General features: G+C 32.7%; 1 protein-coding gene across 1 annotated transcript; it reads right to left on the bottom strand.

Moving 5' to 3' along the window:
* Positions 1 to 1,424: 1,424 nt before the first annotated feature.
* Positions 1,425 to 19,496, bottom strand: LOC132748696 (eukaryotic translation initiation factor 2 subunit 1-like). The gene is made up of 8 exons (XM_060738311.1): positions 19,347 to 19,496; positions 14,427 to 14,695; positions 13,748 to 13,827; positions 9,602 to 9,750; positions 8,928 to 9,034; positions 3,895 to 3,992; positions 3,274 to 3,417; positions 1,425 to 2,808 (listed from the first exon to the last, which is right to left on the bottom strand). The coding sequence occupies exons 2-8, from the start codon at positions 14,662 to 14,664 to the stop codon at positions 2,653 to 2,655; spliced, it is 972 nt and encodes a 323-aa protein (XP_060594294.1). The 5' UTR covers positions 14,665 to 14,695; positions 19,347 to 19,496; the 3' UTR covers positions 1,425 to 2,652.
* Between the last annotated feature and the right edge of the window lie 1,711 nt (positions 19,497 to 21,207).

Genomic DNA, 21,207 nt, shown 5'->3' with positions numbered 1-21,207 from the left:
ACTCACCCGAGATCCATTATTAGAACAGTAATCAGACCGTATTGGGTTCATCATTTTTGTTCACAACGGCCTGATTAATAAAACATATGTACAGGTCTGCAATGTCTTTTTCCACATGATTTAAATGTTAGATTAGTGGATTACAATAGAAATTTCATAACAAAAGAACACATGTCAATGTTTGTGAATCTTTTGTTACAAGAGTAAGGATCTATCAATTTTGACTAATCTGGCATGTTTTTAAACTGAATTGTTTGTTTGCTTTGGATTTTACGTCACACCGACACAGTATATGTCATTTGGCGACGTTCCAGCTTTACTGGTGGAGGAAGACCTCAGGTGCCCCTCCGTGCATTTTTTTCAGGCACGAAGGGGCACCTGAGTAGAACCACCGACGTTCCGTAAGCTAGCTGGATAGCTTCTTCACATGAAAGAATCCAAAGTCCCTGTCGGGATTCGAACCCACAGCGATGAGGGGCAAGTGGTTTGAAGTAAACGACCTTAACCAAGCGGCCACGGAAACTACTGAAGTGGACCACATAGTAATGCAACATATCTAGGTATTGTACTTGTGAATATTTATAAGACATATTACCTGTATCTTAATTATCCCAAAATGGAGGGAAGGGGAGACTTTTACCCAAAGGGTATTGTAGTTTGATATAGTAAAATTTGTAAGACATGTTTACTGTAAGTCTACACTAATTGACCCTCAGGACAGGGTCGTTTTTCACCTCAAGTTGGCATTGAAGTTCAAAGAAGATTCTTAAGTTATTACAATACAATCCTTTGTACTTAGGACACTAGTGGTATAACAACATTTCTAGAGGCTCACTACTCATTGCCACATGCCGAAACAAAAATCTAACCTTTCGGCATAGAAGTTTCATAAAGTAGACATTTATTATTCTCCTATTGAAGTCTATGTAAACTAGTAACGGGCTGGAGCCAATTTTGACCCAGGAATGATGTTTTACGACTTGAGGATCACAAGGTGATTATGATACTACATGCCAAATATCTAACCTGTGGACATTAATGTTTTGGAGCAAAATTTTTTTTAGATATATTTACTCTACAAGTCTTAAAAGGTAACCCTCAGGGTCGGGTCATTTTTTGCTAATCTATATAACTTAGTGACTCTGAGGGCAGGGTAAATTTTGACCACAGGAGTATAAGTTACTTAACTTTTGTCAACCAGAATGTCATACTACATTGCACTTACCAAAAACCTAACCTCTGGACATTGTAGTTCAGGTGAGATTTAATTTCTAACAGGGCGTTGTAAATTTGGTCAAAATCAATCTTGTACTTTTGGAAATGTTGTTTTAAGAACTTTTGACAATGACAAACAACGGACATACTGCCATTACAAAAGTTCACCTCCGAGCACTTTGTATTTGTTAAAGACAGATATTTGTAAATTTCAAGTAAACATTTATTTAGTTTGATAATTTTAATAATAAATGTTTAATGTTTACATTTTCTTTACAACATCAATGCTCTTTTAAATCTTGTTCATACTTCTCAATAAGACAAAATGATGATCTCACAAAATTTAAACAAGTAAACAAACCAAGATTTGTTATCCTTCCTTTATGAGGAATTCCTCAGATTTTCTATTCAAAAGAAGCACCAAATGTTTCTATGCAGAATAAGTAATACATTTAAATTATTCAATACCGCCATTATACCAGTATCGTAACTACCATATGCTTATTGAAGTTTTACAATAAGTCTTTTACTTGTCATCTGCAGCCTTCATTAATCATTCCAGTCCTGTTATTTTCATTCCTTCCACACCACTTGTTAAATAACTAGAAATTGTTTCCTGAATTATGAAAGACAGGCAAAAACTAATTTCTAGACATTCTTTACATAGATCAGAAAAACTAAATTGTAGTATACACATAACACTGCGTTTAGTAAAACCATTCTAACAGTATGATTGCAGAGAATATTTCAGTAATTTATCATTTAACCTTGCAGAGAATATTTCAGTAATTTATCATTTAACCTTGCAGAGAATATTTCAGTAATTTATCATTTAACCTTGCAGAGAATATTTCAGTAATTTATCATTTAACCTTGCAGAGAATATTTCAGTAATTTATCATTTAACCTTGCAGAGAATATTTCAGTAATTTATCATTTAACCATATTTATCTCTTGCTGCTATGCAGTTTAACAAGTTAGAGGGACTCCACTGAGGTTTTTTGACATGAAGGGACTGTAAATAGTTTTTTAAGACTTTTGTATTACCATATGTAGGTCTAAACCAATAACTTGTGTGCAAAATTTCATATCATTTGTTATTCGTGTACCTGGTATAGGTAATTTATTGCGCAAATTGACACCAAAATGAAAGCGTTGCAATGCTTTTCACTCAAACCGCCAAAAACAGCATAAAAAAAGCCGATTATAAATTTAGTAATGAGTATAATCACTTATTACCTATTGCATAGTTTTTCTATTTTAAGTGCTGCAATTGATAGAAAAAAGAATTACAAATTTTATTATTTTGGCTATTACACCTCAGTGGAGTTCCTTTAATACCTGGGCCAAAATACTGTATACACAATTAAAAAAGAATATCTAGAAATAAGTTCCATCTTGTCTTCAACAATAAATATTTCATTTATCATATCACAGTTATTCCCCTTGGTCATCTTCGGGCTCACTATTATCACTTTTATCATCATCATCGTCGTCGTCGTCATCATCACCACTAACTTCTCTATTCTCATCCTCCAGTTGCTGGAGTTTACTGGCCAACTCTTGCTCGTCAATGTCAGAAACAACTTTAGGCTAAATAAGAAATATAAATAATAGATTAACCACTAGTCTGCTGAATATATCCAACTTCCTCTTTTGGAACTATTACCAATTAAAAGATCAAGTTTGCCGATTAACAGTACAGATGCTGACATGATATCAAGGCTTTAAACTGCTCTTTTATCTCAGGCATCTGATAATCACTGTGTGAGGATCATTTTTTAGACAATTACATCAAATGAAAGCAATTGTTCCCACCATAAAACTCTCATGACAATAAACTTACAGAAACTGTCATTCACCAACAGGGACATGGATATAGTGAGGGTCAAGTCACTCAAATGACAATTCCTTTTTTTTTACTATTTATACTTTATTATTTAACTTTATACTGTCTGTAATCAATAATAATACCTACAAATGACATAATGTACTCTGTTTTTCTTTTTCACAATACTTTTTAATAATTATTTTGAGGTAATATTTCAGATATTTTACCTGTAGTTGTATATTGAACATTCCCCCTGCTTCCTCTATACTGGCTTTAATAGCCTGTAATGCTGCATTTAATGTGTTTAAACCATCTGTACGTTCTAAAGTTTGTGTTGTTACCACATATTGTGGCGGGGCTATGAGATTGATCTGAAATAAATAATTCAAGTATTATTTATCACACAAACTTTGTAAAGGTCTTATGGCAATTCTTCAGCTTTAACTTACAGGTGAATAGTTTAGAATTTCTCTGGTACCACTTAGTAGTATTTCTATATGGTTTGGTAACTTTCTTACACTAATTTGGCAGGTTGAAGTTCCATGGGTTTATTTTGTTAAGTTAACATGTCAGTATTTCTATCTGCCTCCTTTTAAAATGATACTATTTTAATCTTGTTTTTCCATTTGTTGAGGCACCATTCTGCTTAGTTTTGTTCCTTTACTGATGTATAACAGTATTTATATTTAGGTATGTTTCTGGTCAACTTTTAAGAAGGGTAAACAATCAGACAAAATTCTTTGAAAAGACAAGCTATAAATCATGGAAAAACTTCAATGATAAAGAACTGTTAAGTAGAATGTTCGTCTCGTGTAATAATTGATAGTACAGAAATATCATATCTTTACTTTTATAGGCATTGCCTCTGTCGATAGTTCAAGACCTTTCTTTAGGGCTCTTTTCACTGCATCTACTCCTTCATAATTTGTACAAGCAACTTCTATATCTGAAACATTAGGACAAAAAGGTTAAAAACACTTAAAAGTTAGTACTTGTATTCAATAGAACCACCACTTGTTTATTACAACAGAAATAGGTTCCCTTCTACATTAAACACTTATTTAGGTGTTTGCAAATTTACAAAGAAAGTTATTTCTCCTATAAAGTCATAAATAAATAAAAAGTCATAGATAAATAAATCAAGACTTTGTTTTTACTTTGATACATCATGAAAATTGATTTATCATCATTTGAGACATATTAGTTCAACTGTAATTAATTCATCTGCAGCAGTCATGTATATAAATAATATGATTATGAACATTGCAATTATTCAATGAATATCAATGTTACAAAAATACAGTATTATAAAGCTATCAATTATGTCTAGCCTTAAAAAGTGTGTGTAAGGGGGAAGAAAATGTGATAAAAGATAAGGAAGAAATAGAAAAGGAAACAAAACCAGTCATAAATAATAAATGAAAATCAAAACCAGGATTCTGGTCAGATTGTTTCTTCAGAGAAATCATCTTGTGTAAGTTGAAACCTACTTAACTGTAAGATATTGTGTCAGTAATTCAATCTATTAAAGAGTGTATGTACATAACTGTATGACTGTTGTCATGAAACCATTCATTACTTGTTAAAATTATTACCTCACGTTATCTAGAAAAGACAAGACAAGACCAGTCAATTCCCTAGTTTGTTTGAAAATTTTGAGTTATTTTCACATAAAAAGTGATAATTAAATTTTTTTTAATTTAAATCACTTCTATACTTGATATGTGTTGCTTTGTTTTAGAAAATCCAGTTTATTTTCATTCCTGTACAATTGTTCATTTTGTGAACCCCTGAAGATTTAATTGTTATATTCAGGTAGTGTATGATGCAGTGGTTGAACTGTTAAAAAGACGTGACTGGATCATTTACAGGCTGTCGATACACTTTGGTTTTTAGTCTCTAATCCAAAAGACCATGAGTCCTGTTAGCAGGGTTCCCACTCTTAGATATTTTGAAAATTTAAGGACTTTTCCAGGACTTATCAAGGACCTTTTTGATTTTTTAAGGACTTTTTAGAAGATAAAATTTCAAGCTATTTGATTTTTTTGTCCTTTGAATATGTTCATGGTAATGTTTAGCAACACCAATATAATACTTATAGTTCATGACATAAATCTAACTCTATCTAAGAAATACATTCAGTGTCTATAAATAATGAAATGTACTTTGTGACAGCAACTGTTTTTGCAGGTTGTGTGCCATTTTCATGTAATTTTGCTGTTTTTAATGTTTCAAGGGATCACTTTTTGACCAGATATTCATAGTACTTATTAAATAACAGGCTTTCTACTGCCTCTACCAAAAAAACTAGGGAAAAAGTAGGGCATTTTTTTACCAAAAAGTAGGGCAAAGTAGGGATTTCTGATGTTAAAAAGTAGGGATAAAGTAGGAATTTCTTACTGTTTTATTTAAGAATTAGCAAAACATACCACCACCAAGACCACATCAGGCTGTGTGTATCTTCAGTTCAGTCCATGCTTGAAAGACAGGCAACTCATAGCCAAAATGTTGCTTAATGTTTTGCCAAGGCACCATGAGCAGAGCTGCATCAGTATTTAGGGTGTAGTACTTAAGTACCAGTACCAGTACTTGCCAAGATTTGCAGTACCAGTACTTGATTTTAGCTTGGTACTGCAGTACCAGTACTTTTTTGGGGGAAGTAATTAAGTACCAGTAGACTACTAATACTTTTATATATTCATCAAAGTTTGAATAAATACACAGTGTCATTCTAAATAATTGCAAACATTATTCAACAAAGAAATTAAAAATCATTTACTTTAAAGTTGACATTACATTTTTACAACTTAAATGAACGAACATACTTTTTACAAACAATAATTACAACATATATTCATGTCATATGTTATTGTTTAGTAACCAGTCAACTGTAATATAATGCAATAATCTTACATTTTAAACCCACCAGTCTTTTTGTTGCCTTCACACCTCTGTTCATTTTATACCAAAGTAAATAACAACTTTTTATGGTGCTAACAATATCACTTGAAATAGGATTATTTAGAATAGAAGTAATTAATAAGTGTTTATTTTGCTCTTTTTTTTACTAGTAAATACAAAGTAATAAGATTGCAATAAGGATATTTTATCAGTAAAGAGATATTGACTCTGTTTATCTCAATTTTAATTTTACTTTAAGTCTTTGGTGCTTTTTTATGATAAATACTAAGTTAACATTTGAAGGAATATTGCAGCAATTTATTTATAGTTTCACAAAAATAAAATAATACATAGAATTTACAGCTTTACTTTAAGAGTAAAAATAATGAAATTTTTATCAAAACCAAAAATACTGCCTAATGTAATGCAGTAGCAGTACCACCTTTTTAAGACAGCAATGCAGTACCAGTACCTGTGTAGTAGCAAAATTTTGTAAGAGTACGGTATTAAATTCAGTATCAGTACCAGTACTTGCAAAATCGCTGCAGTACATACTGCAGTACCAGTACCAGTAATGCAGCTCTGACCATGAGTCTTTCAAGGATGGACATCACAAGGAGACACACACACACACACCTGAACTACTCATCAATTGCAACTGAAAATGCAACTGAAATACCACTTTAAATATCTTCTTTTTTTTATTTCAAAATGAAAAAGTAGGGATAATAGGGCTATTTCAGAAAAAAGTAGGGCAAAGTAGGGATCAAAAGAAAAAAGTAGGGAAAAGTAGGAAAAGTAGGAAAAGTAGGGACCAGTAGAAAGCCTGAAATAAGTTACCACACATTTGACCTCAGTCCATTCAAAGGCTTCAAAGAATGGCAAAAGCATGTCACACTGAAGGGTTTAATCATTTCACAACTTTCATGTTTAAATGTTGTATTCTGCTTAAGTCAGTGCTACGGGAGGGGGGGCGGTGTTCAAAAATGTATATTTGGGTATGTTTGATTACATCTTAGTGAAATTGTATATAGTATTCATGATTAAAACACAATTTTATTAGTACAACACATTATTTTTAGTATATATTGGCTATACTTAGGTATTTCGTGCTACCCGTGTGGCCAATTGGCTGTGCTCTGCCTTTACAATAGTTCATGTATGTAAATTAATAATAATGTAATACTATTGTTAATTTTATATTGATATACCTTTGGCTTTTAGCATGGTTGTGAGCAATTAGGATAAAAAACATTGCCCAAGGAAACAACCATACCTGTAAGCTTTCATCTTTTTCATGTGCTTTGAGCACACTTGAGGTCGATTTGTGACTGTCTTATAAGATTTTTGAAACAAAACCGCCATAGTAACCAGAAAATAAATGTTAAATCTCATAAATGTCAAAATTTGCCTCTTAAAACACTTGTATATCGAAAAATCATCAACATTCAAGATGCGGAAATCAATATACTGTGCTAAGACCGCCATTTTGGTTGTTTGATTTACCTCCCCTTTTCCAGACTAATTCCCGTACCTTCCCGGACTTTTTTCTGTATCAACACTAATTCCCGGACTTTTCAAGGCCGGGAGCTAGTGTTTTCAAATTCACGGACATTTCCCGTTTTCCCGGACAGCGTGGGAACCCTGTGTTAGTGAACGAGTGGGTATTGAACATGTGACCTCTGGTTGACTTGCCTTGATCATGATGTGATTATAGGTGAAATATTGTCCATTTTTTTTGTTAAAACAGTTGAACAGGATGTAAAATTTATCATAGAAAAGTAAGCCGTAACTGATAGTTAACCAGTATAATACATGTTACCTCCCCTTAACATTTGATCTAACATGGCAAGCATCAAAAATACTGAATAAACTTAATGATAAGATAGCCAAATAATATATTTACCTAGGATATTTCTTTGTTTCTACATTATATAGAGACATATTTCACCGAGTAAACATATAACTTTATGAATAGACACTAGCATGTGTTTACACGACACATAACCATTTGACTTTACTTGTAAAAGGAACAGTGGCTTTTAATTTCATGTAACATATGACTGACATTATATGACATCAAATTGTCACATCAAGCATGTATATGATAAAAAATAATTTTAAAAGATTTGTGTTGGTTAAGATGTAGGACTTTGGCTTTTATGTGCATATATATTTTAGTTTTTGAAGGGAGTATAATTCTGTTCACATGTTTTTTTCATACATAACCATGGGTATAGGGCAACTAAATTTGAACATTTACCTAGTGAAATCATAGGTAATAGTATTTAACAATGTTTATTATAATCTCCATGGATATGGTCATCTATCGACATACATGTACCAAGTATCATCAACACTTCCTTTTGCACTATGACTGGAGAGAGACAGATTGTTAACCTATAGTCCCTACCTATTGAAACCAATGGTGGACTAATAAGCCAAAGGGAGTTTAATCTGCTGAAACAGTTAACTTCTGTAATATGACCTGCAGAGTTGTCTACCTTTAAAGCTGCATGCCTCCAGATGAGTAAAAATATTTCATTAAAATCAAACTTGAGAAATATGTTCTAAGATTTTAGGGTAAGTTAAATGATTCAGGATTCAAGTAATATTTTACATGTTATATGCGATTAATGACTGATTTTTCAGTATTTACAACTATATTTCTACTGCGTTACTAACGCAGTAAGGGCTATTTATGCATATTTTGACCACCTTTTGGTAATTTACGTGGGTTGTAAGTGACATTGATTATGTGTAAATTGCTTCCTTTTGGTTATTTCACAATATTCAACATTCTAATACATTTTCAATTTTTTCATGAAAATTAGCATGAATCTGGAAGCGTGCTGCTTTAAGCTTTACCCTTTACATAATTCTTCAAGAGTGGCTTTGCAGGGTTATCTATTATACTTTTAACACAAATAATACTGGACAGCCTGTAATATAAGATTCTAATGTAACAACAACAATTTACCTGCTCTAATTTTCACAGATTGAGGCGTTAATCTACGTTTGATATTTTCTAACAATACTTCCTTTGTTTTTTCATCAATGTCACATTCATCTAAAAGTTCTGGATTCCTGAAAAAATACCAAAGAAAAATATAAGAGACTGTTATCATCAAATAGCAAATCATTATGTGATATAGCTAGGATTACACTCTGGGAATACAGTCATTATTTTCATGTACAGATTCTGAAGTAGTATATGGACTTTTTTCATCTTTTCTACCTATTTTAGTGAAGTTATTGGACAAGAATAAAAAGAAAAATTCTACAAAGATTAAAAACAACAATAAATTTTATGTAAAGTTACAAATTTACCGAATTATACAATTTATTTGCTGCCAACAAAAAGTTCAGTAATGCAGCATATAATTTTTATTTCACAGAAAAAACTCCAATATTTCACTGGTAAGCATGAATAAAGTATGTTTGTTTAAAGGCATATAATCAAGAATACAAACATGAAATAAATTATTTGCATTTTGCCTCTCCATCTTGAGTAATGCTACTGTTCCTTTCAGTGCCAAAAAGTTTTGATATACTGGTTATTTTCAAAAGCCTTCCCTATATTATTCAACATAAATTTAGTAAAAAGTCGCAAAACAATCAACAGAAATAATTTATATATATGAGATAGCTTACGTTACTGCATGTTTAAATATATCATAACAAGCTGTAGGTTTCTTGAATTTTTCATCAAATTGCCAAGCTGTTTTCTTATAGAGATCATCCAACTGTGAATCATTTTTATATCCCAATAATTCTCCAACATGACGCAGTATGCTGTTCACCTGTAAACAAAGTAAATAATGACTTACAGACTTTATCAAACAATCTATAGTAAGCTTATTAATGCCTTTCCCCGATTGATTATGGCATAACTTTCTGATAACAAGACCTGTCAGTAGACAGGAGGTTCCTCTTTTCTACATGCTGGCCAGTTCAACAAGAGCCATGTCAACATGGCCATCCCCCGCCGAATGTGTTTGCTCATTGGAAGAATGTATATGTAGTAGAGCAGAATAATTCCATTTTAAGAGGTCTTTTGGTAATGAAAACTGATGGCTATAGTGATTACAGATTTGAAACCTATGTGAATACTGATGGCTGAAAATAACAAAGGGCAATTACTGAAAAATAATGCAGGGTAGGTTATCATTCTTGTGTGCTGCATCCCTCCTCAGTAAAATCTATCCACCTATGAAGTTTCAAGTTGATACCTCAAATACTTTTTGAGAAAAAAATTGAATTGAAAAATTAAGTATGAACAAGCAATTATCATAGTATTGCAAGCAATCCATACCATAAGTCCCCTACCGGTAAGAGCCCAACAACATTCTGAAGGGCCATTGGCCATTCACTTAGGTTCCTATTTTAAGTAAATTTGTTGAAAAAGTTCTTTAAAAGTGATCACAGGAAACAGTTTTTATGCACAGACAGACAGACTGAAGGACACTCTAAAGTTTATTTTTTAAACATCCCTGTTATCAAAATATAACATTTTTAAAATCCTATCATGATTGAAGAAGTTGGAGTAAAAATTACCAATTTCTCAAAAAAAAGTCTAAGTTCAAAAGGGGCATAATTCTGGAAATAGTCTTGCTAGAGTATTGAACACTCACAAATGTTGAGTGATAATAAGAAACATTTATATGAAGTTTGAAGTAGATACATTCAGAAAAAGAAGTTATTAAAAAAAAACAATGTTTTTTTCATGAAAATTTTAAGTTCAAGGGAGGTAATTCTGATAAATTTTGTGCTAGAGTTGTGAACCTTGTCACATATGATGTGGTTGATGACAAGCAACTTATATTTAAAGTTTGAAGAAAATACCTTAAGAAATAAAGAACTTATAGTGAAAAAACTTAAAAACTAGAATCAGAAATCTTGAAATTCAGTCTATTTGTTGCCATAGCAACCAGAATTTTCAACATAGGAAGATAAGAAAAGGATGTGCATAATTTCCATACTGCCATCTACCCATATGTCGAGTTTCATAAACATATTTTCAGTACTTTTTGTGTTATCACTGGATCCAGGTTATGTGTAAAATTTGCCATATTTTCAATCTATTTGTTGCCATAGCAACCAGAATTTTCAACATAGGAAGAAAAGAAAAAGACGTGCATAATCTCCATACTGCCATCTATCCATATATATCAAGTTTCATAAAAATATTTTCAGTACTTTTTGCGTTATCGCGGGATCCAGGTTATGTGTAAAATTTGCCATATTTTCAGTCTATTTGTTGCCATAGCAACCAGACTTTTCAACATAGGAAGAAAAGAAAAAGACGTGCATAATCTCCATACTGCCATCTATCCATATATCAAGTTTCATTAAAATATTTTCAGTACTTTTTGCGTTATCGCGGGATCCAGTTTTGTGGACGGACGGACTGACGGACGGACAGACGGACGGATTGACGGACGGACAGACGGACGGAGGGTAAACCTAAAGTCCCCTCCGGTAAACCGGTAGGGGACTAAAAATATCAAAGGGCAATAACTCAAAAATTATAAAAGGTAGAGTTATCATTCTTGTGCAGTGCACACCTCCTGAGTGAGATCTATGCACCTATGAAGTTTCATTTTGATATCTCAAAGGCTTTTTGAGTTATGCTCTGGACAAAAATTTATTTTGAAAAATAACAAAGGGCAATAACTCAAAAATAATGCAGGGTAAGGTTATCATTCTTAAGCACTGCACTCCTCCTCAATGAGATCCATCCACCTTTGAAGTTTCAAGTTGATACCTCAAATACTTTTTGAGATAAGCTCTGGACAAAATAGCATGAAAAAAAACAAAGGGCAATAACTCAAAAATTGTATAGGGAAGAGTTATCATTCTTGCGCACAACATCCTCCTCAATAAGATCTATCCACCTATGACATTTCATGTTGATATCTCAAACACTTTTTGAGTTATGCTCCACTCAGGTGAAAAATTAGGTATGAAAATAACAAAGGGCAATAACTCAAAAATTATGAAGGTAGAGTTATCATTCTTGTGCACTGCACACCTCCTGAGTGAGATCTATGATCTATGAAGTTTCATGTTAATATCTCATAGGCTTTTGGAGTTATGCTCTGGACAAAAAATCAATTTTGAAAAATAACAAAGGGCAATAACTCAAAAATCATGCAAGGTAGAGTTATCATTCTTGTGCACTGCACTCCTCCTCAATGAGGTCTATCCACCTATGAAGTTTCAAGTTGATAACTCAAATACTTTTAGAGATATGCTCCGGACAAAAATGTCGGACGGAAGGACGGACGGAGACTATTTCTATATCCTCCGCCGAAAATTTTCGGTGGGGAATAATAAAATCAACAAAGAGAAGGGGGTATAATTCTGCAAATGTGCTAAGCACACTTACATGCCCTTGTAGTCAACAAATATTTCAAGTTTGAAGTAAATAATTTTTCTTTAGAAAATATGATGTGATATGCACTGAAATATTTTTTCCAGTACTCACATTATATATTCACCTGCTAAAAAGTCATCAGATTTTTTTCTATACTATAAAATTCATCATAGTTCTTTTTATTATTACTTGATAAGCAGACTTTACTGGAATAGAAACTAGAAATGTGTCCATAGGACACGGATGCCCCCACACGCCACTGTTCTATCATCTTATGACTCAAGGTCAAATATTTTTTGGACAACATGTGCCACAAGTTGAAAACGAAAAATCAACAAAGGGCCGTAATTCTGTTAAATTTGGTCGCACCAAAATTCCTTCCTTTACTACCATCTACACATTAAGGTTGTTCATCCCTGGAAGTTTAAGCAAAATCTGCCATCCGGTTTAAGAGGAGTTGCATTCACAAAATTTCTACATAGTATATAGTGAAAAAATCAACAAAGGGCCATAATTCTGTAAAATTTGGTTGCAGCAAAAATTCTTTCCTTTACTACTATCTACACCTTAAGGTTGTTCATCCCTGTAAGTTTAAGCAAAATCTGCCATCCTGTTTAAGAGGAGTTGCGTTCACAAAATTTCTACATAGTATATAGTGAAAAAATCAACAAAGGGCCATAATTCTGTTAAATTTGGTCGCAGCAAAAATTCCTTCCTTTACTACCATCTACACATTAAGGTTGTTCATCCCTGTAAATTTAAGCAAAATCTGCCATCCGGTTTAAGAGGAGTTGCGTTCACAAAATTTCTACATAGTATATAGTGAAAAAATTAACAAAGGGCCATAATTCTGTTAAATTTGGTCGCAGCAAAAATTCCTTCCTTTACTACCATCTACAAATTAAGGTTGTTCATCCCTGTAAGTTTAAGCAAAATCTGCCATCCGGTTTAAGAGGAGTTGCGTTCACAAAATTTCTACATAGTATCTAGTGAAAAAATCAACAAAGGGCCATAATTCTGTTAAATTTGGTCGCAGCGATAATTCCTTCCATTACTACCATCTACACATTAAGGTTGTTCATCCCTGTAAGTTTAAGCAAAATCTGCCATCCGGTTTAACAGGAGTTGCGTTCACAAGATTTCGGGACGTACGGACGGACGGACTGACGGACAGACGTATTGACGGACGAACGGACAAGTGCAACGCTATATGCTCCCACATTGTGGGGGCATAAAAACCTTACAGAGGAATTTCGAAACTGTTTTTTGTTTTGTAAAGTGCCTTTCCAAGTCTTTATTTCTTTTTAGATTTTATTATGGAGAAGTTTAAACAGGTCACAATCATATCCCTTAATATGTTTCAATTTCAAGACATAGACAATACCTTACATATCTACAAGTACTGGTGTATTGAAACTTACAGCTTTGGCTTTAGCAAATCGTTCTTCACATTTGACCACTTCCTCGGGTGAAACTCTGCGCTTAGATAAATCTATGTAGCCTGTAGAAAAAAGGAAAACCTGTTGAAATAGTCCGGAGGACTGGCACAATAATCCATGACAATCAAATAATTATAAGTCAAGGACATCAATCTCGAATTCTTTGTCCAAAATCTAACATCATTCATCCAAAGCATTGGCCTAGTGGTTAAGGTGTCTGCCTCTCAACCCAGGGATCATGGACTGGAGTCCTACTCTGGTCACAACCATGCTTTTTAAGTGACATAACTACTCAGTACTGGTTTACCAGCAGTTAAAATTAGAAACTGCATAGGTCTGAAAATTGTGAAAGCTTGTCAACGATTGGCCGTTTGAAAGGTCACAAGACAGTGACCTTCTTTTGGTGCCTATCAGATCATTAATAACTTTAAGGAGCTGATTTTAATCAGATTGGGGATTCATATTAAGTTGCAAGACCTTGTTTCACAACTGAGCTTAAATAAATATGTATAAACTATATATTGTTTTCAATCTTTTAATTGTCGGAGGGTTTGCTATGAAATGTCAAACACTCATAAAATAAATACTTAGAATTTCACAGAAAATGATGTTATACTAAACTAAAATAACAAAATTATTTTATATAGAGAATTAGACAAACCTTTATCTTTATCTACTCTTATAACAACTACACATTCATTCCTTCCAACACGAATCAATTTATTAATTGATCGAATACGTCTTCTTGACAGTTCACTAAGCAAAATCATGCCCTCTATGTTATTGTACTCCAGGAGATGAACGTATGCTCCCATTTCAGCAATAGATCGTACATTAACCATGACGACATCTTCAACCTCTGGGAAACGATTCGAGTAAAACCTACAGGACAACACCATCTTTCCGTCTTTTTACTCACTGTATATATATCTGTAATTAAATTTGTTATCAACAATTCAACAACAGTAGAGCTGATGCAATGGAAAAAAACTTGGCCCGTCTATCTGATGCAATAAAGATTTTTATAAGAAATTCTACCCTAAATATATATCTTACTCTTAGTAATGTAAATATAAAGTAGATTCTGAATATCATATACATGACAGTAACATTGTTGACAATTCAATCAACACAATGTTTGTTATCTCCCAATGTCTTGAGAAATGTTTGCAAAGCAAAAAGAAAATAGGATATAAGTTTTAAATATCAAAGTAAATCCTGTATCAGTAACATTTCATTTTACAGACATTTCACACAAGCAGAATCTGAGATAAAGTTACAAACATGTAATATTAGTTACAAATTCATAAAACTGTCAATGGGTGAGAAAATGTGCAGCCTGACTGGGACTTGAACCTGGGATCCTTGGAATACTCTCAGTGGCTCTATCGACTTACATATCTAGCCGCTTACAACATCTACCCTAAATAGTGACAGTTCTCGGGCCCCTCAATCCAATTTCGTATAGAAGGGTGTCTACACTCAGCAGGGGGAATTCCAGTGTATGGGGCAACTTTTTTTCTTTTCTTTTTCTTGGTAAAAAAAAAACTATAAACTACCACTTACATCAAACACTGCATTTCTTTCTTCATACACAGTCATATTTTCAGATATTTTTTTCTTTAATTCAACATTCTGTCTTTCTTGTTCTTAACCAAAAAGCTAAGGTTTTTTTTTAAATAATACTTGCTATTTACTGGTTGAGGACCACCAAAACCGGACAACCACCAAACGGACGGCCCCTAAAATGCTTAATTTATTATTTTCTTTGTTCAGTGGTTGTCAGTCACTTTTTAATCAACAATAAATGCATGTTTATTCTAAATTTAAGTTAATATTTTTATTTCAACCTCCTTAACCCATTACTTCATATACATGCCTTTTAACGCCTTTTTCACCCCCCCCCCCCTTTTTGTTGTCTCAAAATGATGAAAAAATGCCTTATTTAGGCCCCAAACACTTGTTTTTGTTTGAGAAATGTAGTTAAAAAAAGTGACCTCTTTTTCGGCGCGGCCCCCCAACCAAAAGATACATCAGGGGGTTGCCAAAAGGGGGATGTGACCCCTTCTGTTTGGGGGGTTTGAAGGGGGGGCAGAGTCCCCCTCATCGCCAAGAAAATTTTGGACTTGTGAGAGGCTGTAAATGACCCCAGATTGATCATAAGGTAACGTGTAACCAACGCTGAAAAACATTTGACTCTATCTCAATCCATTGAGAAGTTGCAGCACTTTGAAATCAATTTTCATGGAAAAAATCAACGCAAAATAGTGATTTTTGGCAATTTTGAGATGTCCCCTAGTTGCCATGGTAACAGAAAATTTAAGCCTGAGCATGTTGTTGCAAGGGCAATTGTCCAGTCAACATTTGTGCCAAGTTTGATTAGTGTTGAAGCAGATTTTATAGTATTATAGCAATCTGAACTTTTAACGGGAGACTTTTCAATGAAAACAGCCATTTTTCACAAAATGCTCATGAAGTAATGGGTTAAATGGTAATATTTTAATGTCTATTTCAAAAATGTTGACGTTGAAATTTGGGGGTCAAGAAAGCAATGTCTGACCTCATATACCAGCTATATAATCATTTGCAGAGTAAACAATGGAATATCTAAACCTTCAGCATTTGTTGCTGAAATATTGTTTTATCATGTTAAAAATCAAAATCAATACACCCAAGCTTTAATCTGAATTAAATCATGTTGTGTACATATCTGTCCGGACACATGGTACTGTAGTGTAGACAATTTAGGTAATTTTGATACTTTCCTTGTCGAGTCTCGGATATAAGTGTCAATGCAATCAGAAATAAACAAACTTGTTTGTTAGTTAGGACAAGAACCTAGCTGAACTGTGTCAAATGTTTAGGTCTCTAGGTTAAAAATTATCAAATCTGTACAGAAAAATGTTCAAAAAGTGTCTGGTTGATGGTCCCCGACCAGTAGAGACATTTTTAGGATGAAAGTCTTCCCGGTGCAGCCATACACTTACAGATCTCCCCAGATTTTTATTTGAATAACAGTAGATTTAACCGCCAACATTGACATGTGGTCTTTTGCTAACAAATATGAAGAAAAATAAGGTTAAATCAACTTATGTTATTCTGGTTAGGTTGTGTCTGATCCAAAACTTTAATGCCGCATCAGATGAAAAACAAAAATATTAAAAAGTGGCAAATAAAGTTTTTGAAGCCAGAACTATGTAACTCTGTGAAATTCGAGGACAATATCAATATAGCAGGGGAGTATGTCACAGTTAGTGATGGAAATCGGATGGAATTTGTCCCAATCGATCATCGGTTCAGTCGGATGGGACATAATCGATAACTTTTCGAATAAAGTCGCGTTAAAAAGAAATAGGGAAGTAACATTTCTTCCCGATGCACTTTATTATATTCAGTTACATGAACTTCATTTAGCACTTTTCAACACAGTTTTAACTTTATATAGTCATAATTTTACGAAGTAGATTTATTTTGAAATGGATGTCAAATAATAACATTTACATCACATTATATTACTATTGTTTACATCACTTATTGATCCTGTTCAAATCCAAATTGTCTCTGAGATGATTTTTTTTGCGATCGGCGAGGTGTTCCTAAAAGAAAATTACCGTCAGAATTAATTCCCTTTGATACTTTAAATATTTTCGACGACGTCGCGTAACAATTTTTTGTGAATCGATTATTGTCACTTTACATATTAGTAACTGATTATCGGCGACTTGCGACAATCGGAACATCACTAGTCACAGTTCACTATTTATAGGGAAGATGTGTAAGTGGCCACACAGCTCAGTCGGCTATATCCTGGATTAGACCCCGTTGTCTAAACCAGGAATATATATAAGGTTCAGTCCGTTTTCCTTAGTGTAATATATACAAGTTTTACTCCTGAAAAATACAAAGGGGTCTAAACCAGGAGATTGCCGCTCAGTCGTTAAGACCGCAGAACAGTATTCCGAGGGTTCAGGGTTCGAATCCTGGTCAGGTTGCATATTTTCAGGGCTCACGCTGTCGGTCGCCATAGTCGCCATTTGCGATTATTTTATAAGATTGGCGATTATTTTTGCATTTTGGCTACAAAATCTGGCGATTATTTTTTACTTCCAACAGTGTTTATATAAGGTGTAAAAATCGATAATGAATGCAGTAGACCCAATTAACACAAGCGGGGTGCATTTAATTGAGTGTCATCTTTTTTCCGGTCACGTGCTGCTAACTATATTGCCCGAGGTGATAAAATACATGCGAGATGTATAATTGTATAAGTACTTTAAAGATATTGTCTAGCATTTATAATAGCCATCAAATATCCGTCAATTAGCCACAAAAATCTTTTTAAAATGGATAAACTGGATATTGACTTACCCATAATTTACCGTGAATTGCAGTAATTGCAAATTTTGATTTTTTTTATTTTAAGCTACTTGACTAAATCGCCAGTGGAAAACAATGGTAAAATATTTAAAAAGAATTGACTTCCAAACAACTATTTGCACAACAACCAAAATTGTGAATATTTCTTCAGAAAACAGGAAAAATCCGATTGTCACATATTTTCGCGACATCGATAATTTTGATATTTATTTAAAGGTGAAATAAGTTATGTTCTGTTTAAAAATCTGTACTACTATGGCAGAAGATTTGTATTACATTGGTGATGATGATATTTTTCAGTAAATTATTCAGAAAAAAGGCTGCATTCTGTGAATGAGTTTGCAAACTTGTGTTATTTCTATAGGCTAATATGACCTAGATCTACTCCAGTTCTGTGTGAAATGTGGAAATTGACAGTGGTTAAACCTGACAAAATTTGATTAGAACAAACAAAAAAAGTTGTCAGCATTGTGTAAAGTTATAATGAATCTTTAATAAATTAATATTATTGTTATACAGTAATTATACTAATTATAACATTTTTATTCTGTTCTATAATAACAATTTAAGTTGTGGTTCTATTTTAAAAAAGGTAGTTATCAATATACACAAATGTATCAGTTTATTTGAGAATCCTTATAAAACTGAAAGTTTTATATAAATGTAATGTTTTATTTAATCAACTGCTTATGTTGTTAATCGCTAATTCGTTAATAGTCCGCTGAACTTTTGGCTATAAATTTTTTTAGTTGAAAAATATTGGCTATTATTTTAAAATTTTAAACCCGGGTTTAGCCCCTTTTTTTTTCTCCCTTGCAGATGCAGTGATATTTTTTTTCAAGAATTTTTAAACAGGGCCCAAATTTTACCCAAAAGTGAAATTTTAAAAAAAAAATTATTTGAAATGTCAATTTAAATTGACACCAACCCTTTGTGAATAAACGGGGATAATTGCCCCAAAAGCCCTTTAGAGTTTTTTTCGAAATAAAAAAAAATAGGGCCCCCTTTTAAAAATTTTTTACCAAATTTTCTTTAACTACTAATCCCGGGTGGGTCGAAAAAATTTTTTAGGGTTAAAAATTTGCTGCCCGGTTTTAAAAGTTTGTCCTCCGGGAAAAAATTCAGTTAAACTTTTATGAATAAAATATAAAAAAATTTAAAAATTTTGGGGAAAAAATTTTTTACGTTGCATTGTAATACTTACTTCAGAATCTGGCCACAATTAGGATTAGTAAAAGATATTAAACCGATTTCAACCGTATTTCACGTGTGTTACGTGGCCGTGTGCAAAAGCGGAGTTCCTTGTTTGGGATTTTCCGAGGTATTTTTAGAAAATATTTAGAAGTATTCGATTGAACAAGTATTGTTCATGAAATGAATAGTGATAAAGCAAATACTTTAGATTAATATGTTTGACAAAGAAGTATAAACGAGGATGCAGTTTATAAAATAAAGTAATATTTTAATATTTGACTTTCATTTTCAGTAAGAAGCATTTTGTTTATTCAATTGTTGGTGCATTCGAACCAAATGTAATAAAATCGAACACGTCCAGTTTTGCACACGTCTCTAAAAAATCTGATGCAACACTGGAAATGATCGAAGTTGTCGTTCGTTTCCATATTTCCCCGCGCTTTTTTGTTGCGGCCTTTGATTTTTGGTGTCCTGTTAGAGACGTAGAAAATGTAATAATTTGAGATTGAAATGGTTTTTTTCGGGTGTTATGGTAGCTTTTTCCTTTTTAATTTTTAAAATTTTTGGGGTCAAACCTCCTTTCCCATTTTTATAAAAGTTTCTTTTTAAAAACCGGGGTTCCCAAAATTTACTTATAAATACAAACAGGTCTTTAATAAATATAAAAAGATTTTTTAAAAACAAATTTTTCCCGTTCATTTCATTTAATGGAAAATGTTTTTTTAAAAAGCCCCCCGATGATTCTAAAGAAATAAAACCGGGGAAGCCCTTTTAGTTTTTATTTACTTGAAAAAAAAAACAACCCAAAAAAACTCAAGATTTTATTTAAAAACTTTTATTTAATTTAACCCCAATTTCCCTTTAATTTCTTTTAACGGCAAATTTGCCGGGCCTTTTTCCTGAATATTAAGAAAACTTTAAATAAATTTACTTTTTTGTTGGGAAAAAAAAAAAAAACAACAATACACTTTCTGGAGAAAATTAGATAACACGTCTAAAAAACGTTTTCTGATAGCAACGTATGTATATTTAACCCCAAAAGGTTTGTTTTATTTAAAATTTTGGGTTTTAACGTTTTTTTGTGAAAAATTTTAAAATATTTAAATATTTAATTTAAATTTTCCCAATTAATAATATTACAGTATATTTAAAAAAATTTTTGTTGTAGATCTTTTTTATTATTAATTTTTTTAAAAAGTTTTTCAGATTAATTTTATTTTTTTCGTTTAAAGGGGAAAAAAAGTTTTTTTAAATAGTTTATTTCCCGCCGTTCCCGGAAACTTCCAAATTTTCGAATAATGGGAGAGGTTTTTCCGAAATTTTAAAGGAGCAACTCGGTTCCCGTCATTATACATGTATGTTATAGAACCCTATTACAAATAGAGCTTGTGGTATTGAAGCTATAGTTTGTGGTTTTCTCTAGTAATTTGTGGTTTTCCATATAATTTATCCAGTTTAAAATATTAAAAACGCAACTAACCACTGTTTCCTTTGACTTAAGAAACTATACCCTTAAGTATACTTATCGTATGTCCCAGAGTATACTGTAAATGCACATTTTTCATAGCTTGGAGCCTATATGTTTGTTTGTTTATTGTCATGAAACTATTTTATTGGTATAATGCGATATCCAGGTTTAATTTTTTTATTATATACAAATGTATGTGAATATAATGTAGATATTGTATATTGTATACATATGCTTAAGGGGCGTCCGTGGCCGAGTGGTTAAGGTCGTTGACTTCAAACCACTTACCCCTCAACGCTGTGCGTTTCGAATCCCGACAAGGACTTTGGATTCTTTCCGTGAGGAAGCTATCCAGCTAGCTTACGGGACGTCGGTGGTTCTACTCCACCAGTAAAGAAATGAC

This window comes from Ruditapes philippinarum, unplaced genomic scaffold (genome assembly GCF_026571515.1).
Source record: "Ruditapes philippinarum isolate M1 unplaced genomic scaffold, ASM2657151v2 ctg7215_1_1_1_1, whole genome shotgun sequence".
NCBI lineage: Eukaryota > Metazoa > Mollusca > Bivalvia > Venerida > Veneridae > Ruditapes > Ruditapes philippinarum.
Note: the sequence above shows the minus strand (reverse complement) of the source record. Positions and strands in the feature narration are given on the sequence as shown.

Coding starts and splice junctions, on each gene's coding strand:
- LOC132748696 (XM_060738311.1), bottom strand. CDS start 14,664: ATGGTGTTGTCCTGTAGGTTTTACTCGAATCGTTTCCCAGAGGTTGAA. Junction 9,751..13,747: donor GATTTGCTAAAGCCAAAGCT/GTAAGTTTCAAT, acceptor CTTTGTTTACAG/GTGAACAGCATACTGCGTCA. Junction 9,035..9,601: donor ATATTTAAACATGCAGTAAC/GTAAGCTATCTC, acceptor GTATTTTTTCAG/GAATCCAGAACTTTTAGATG.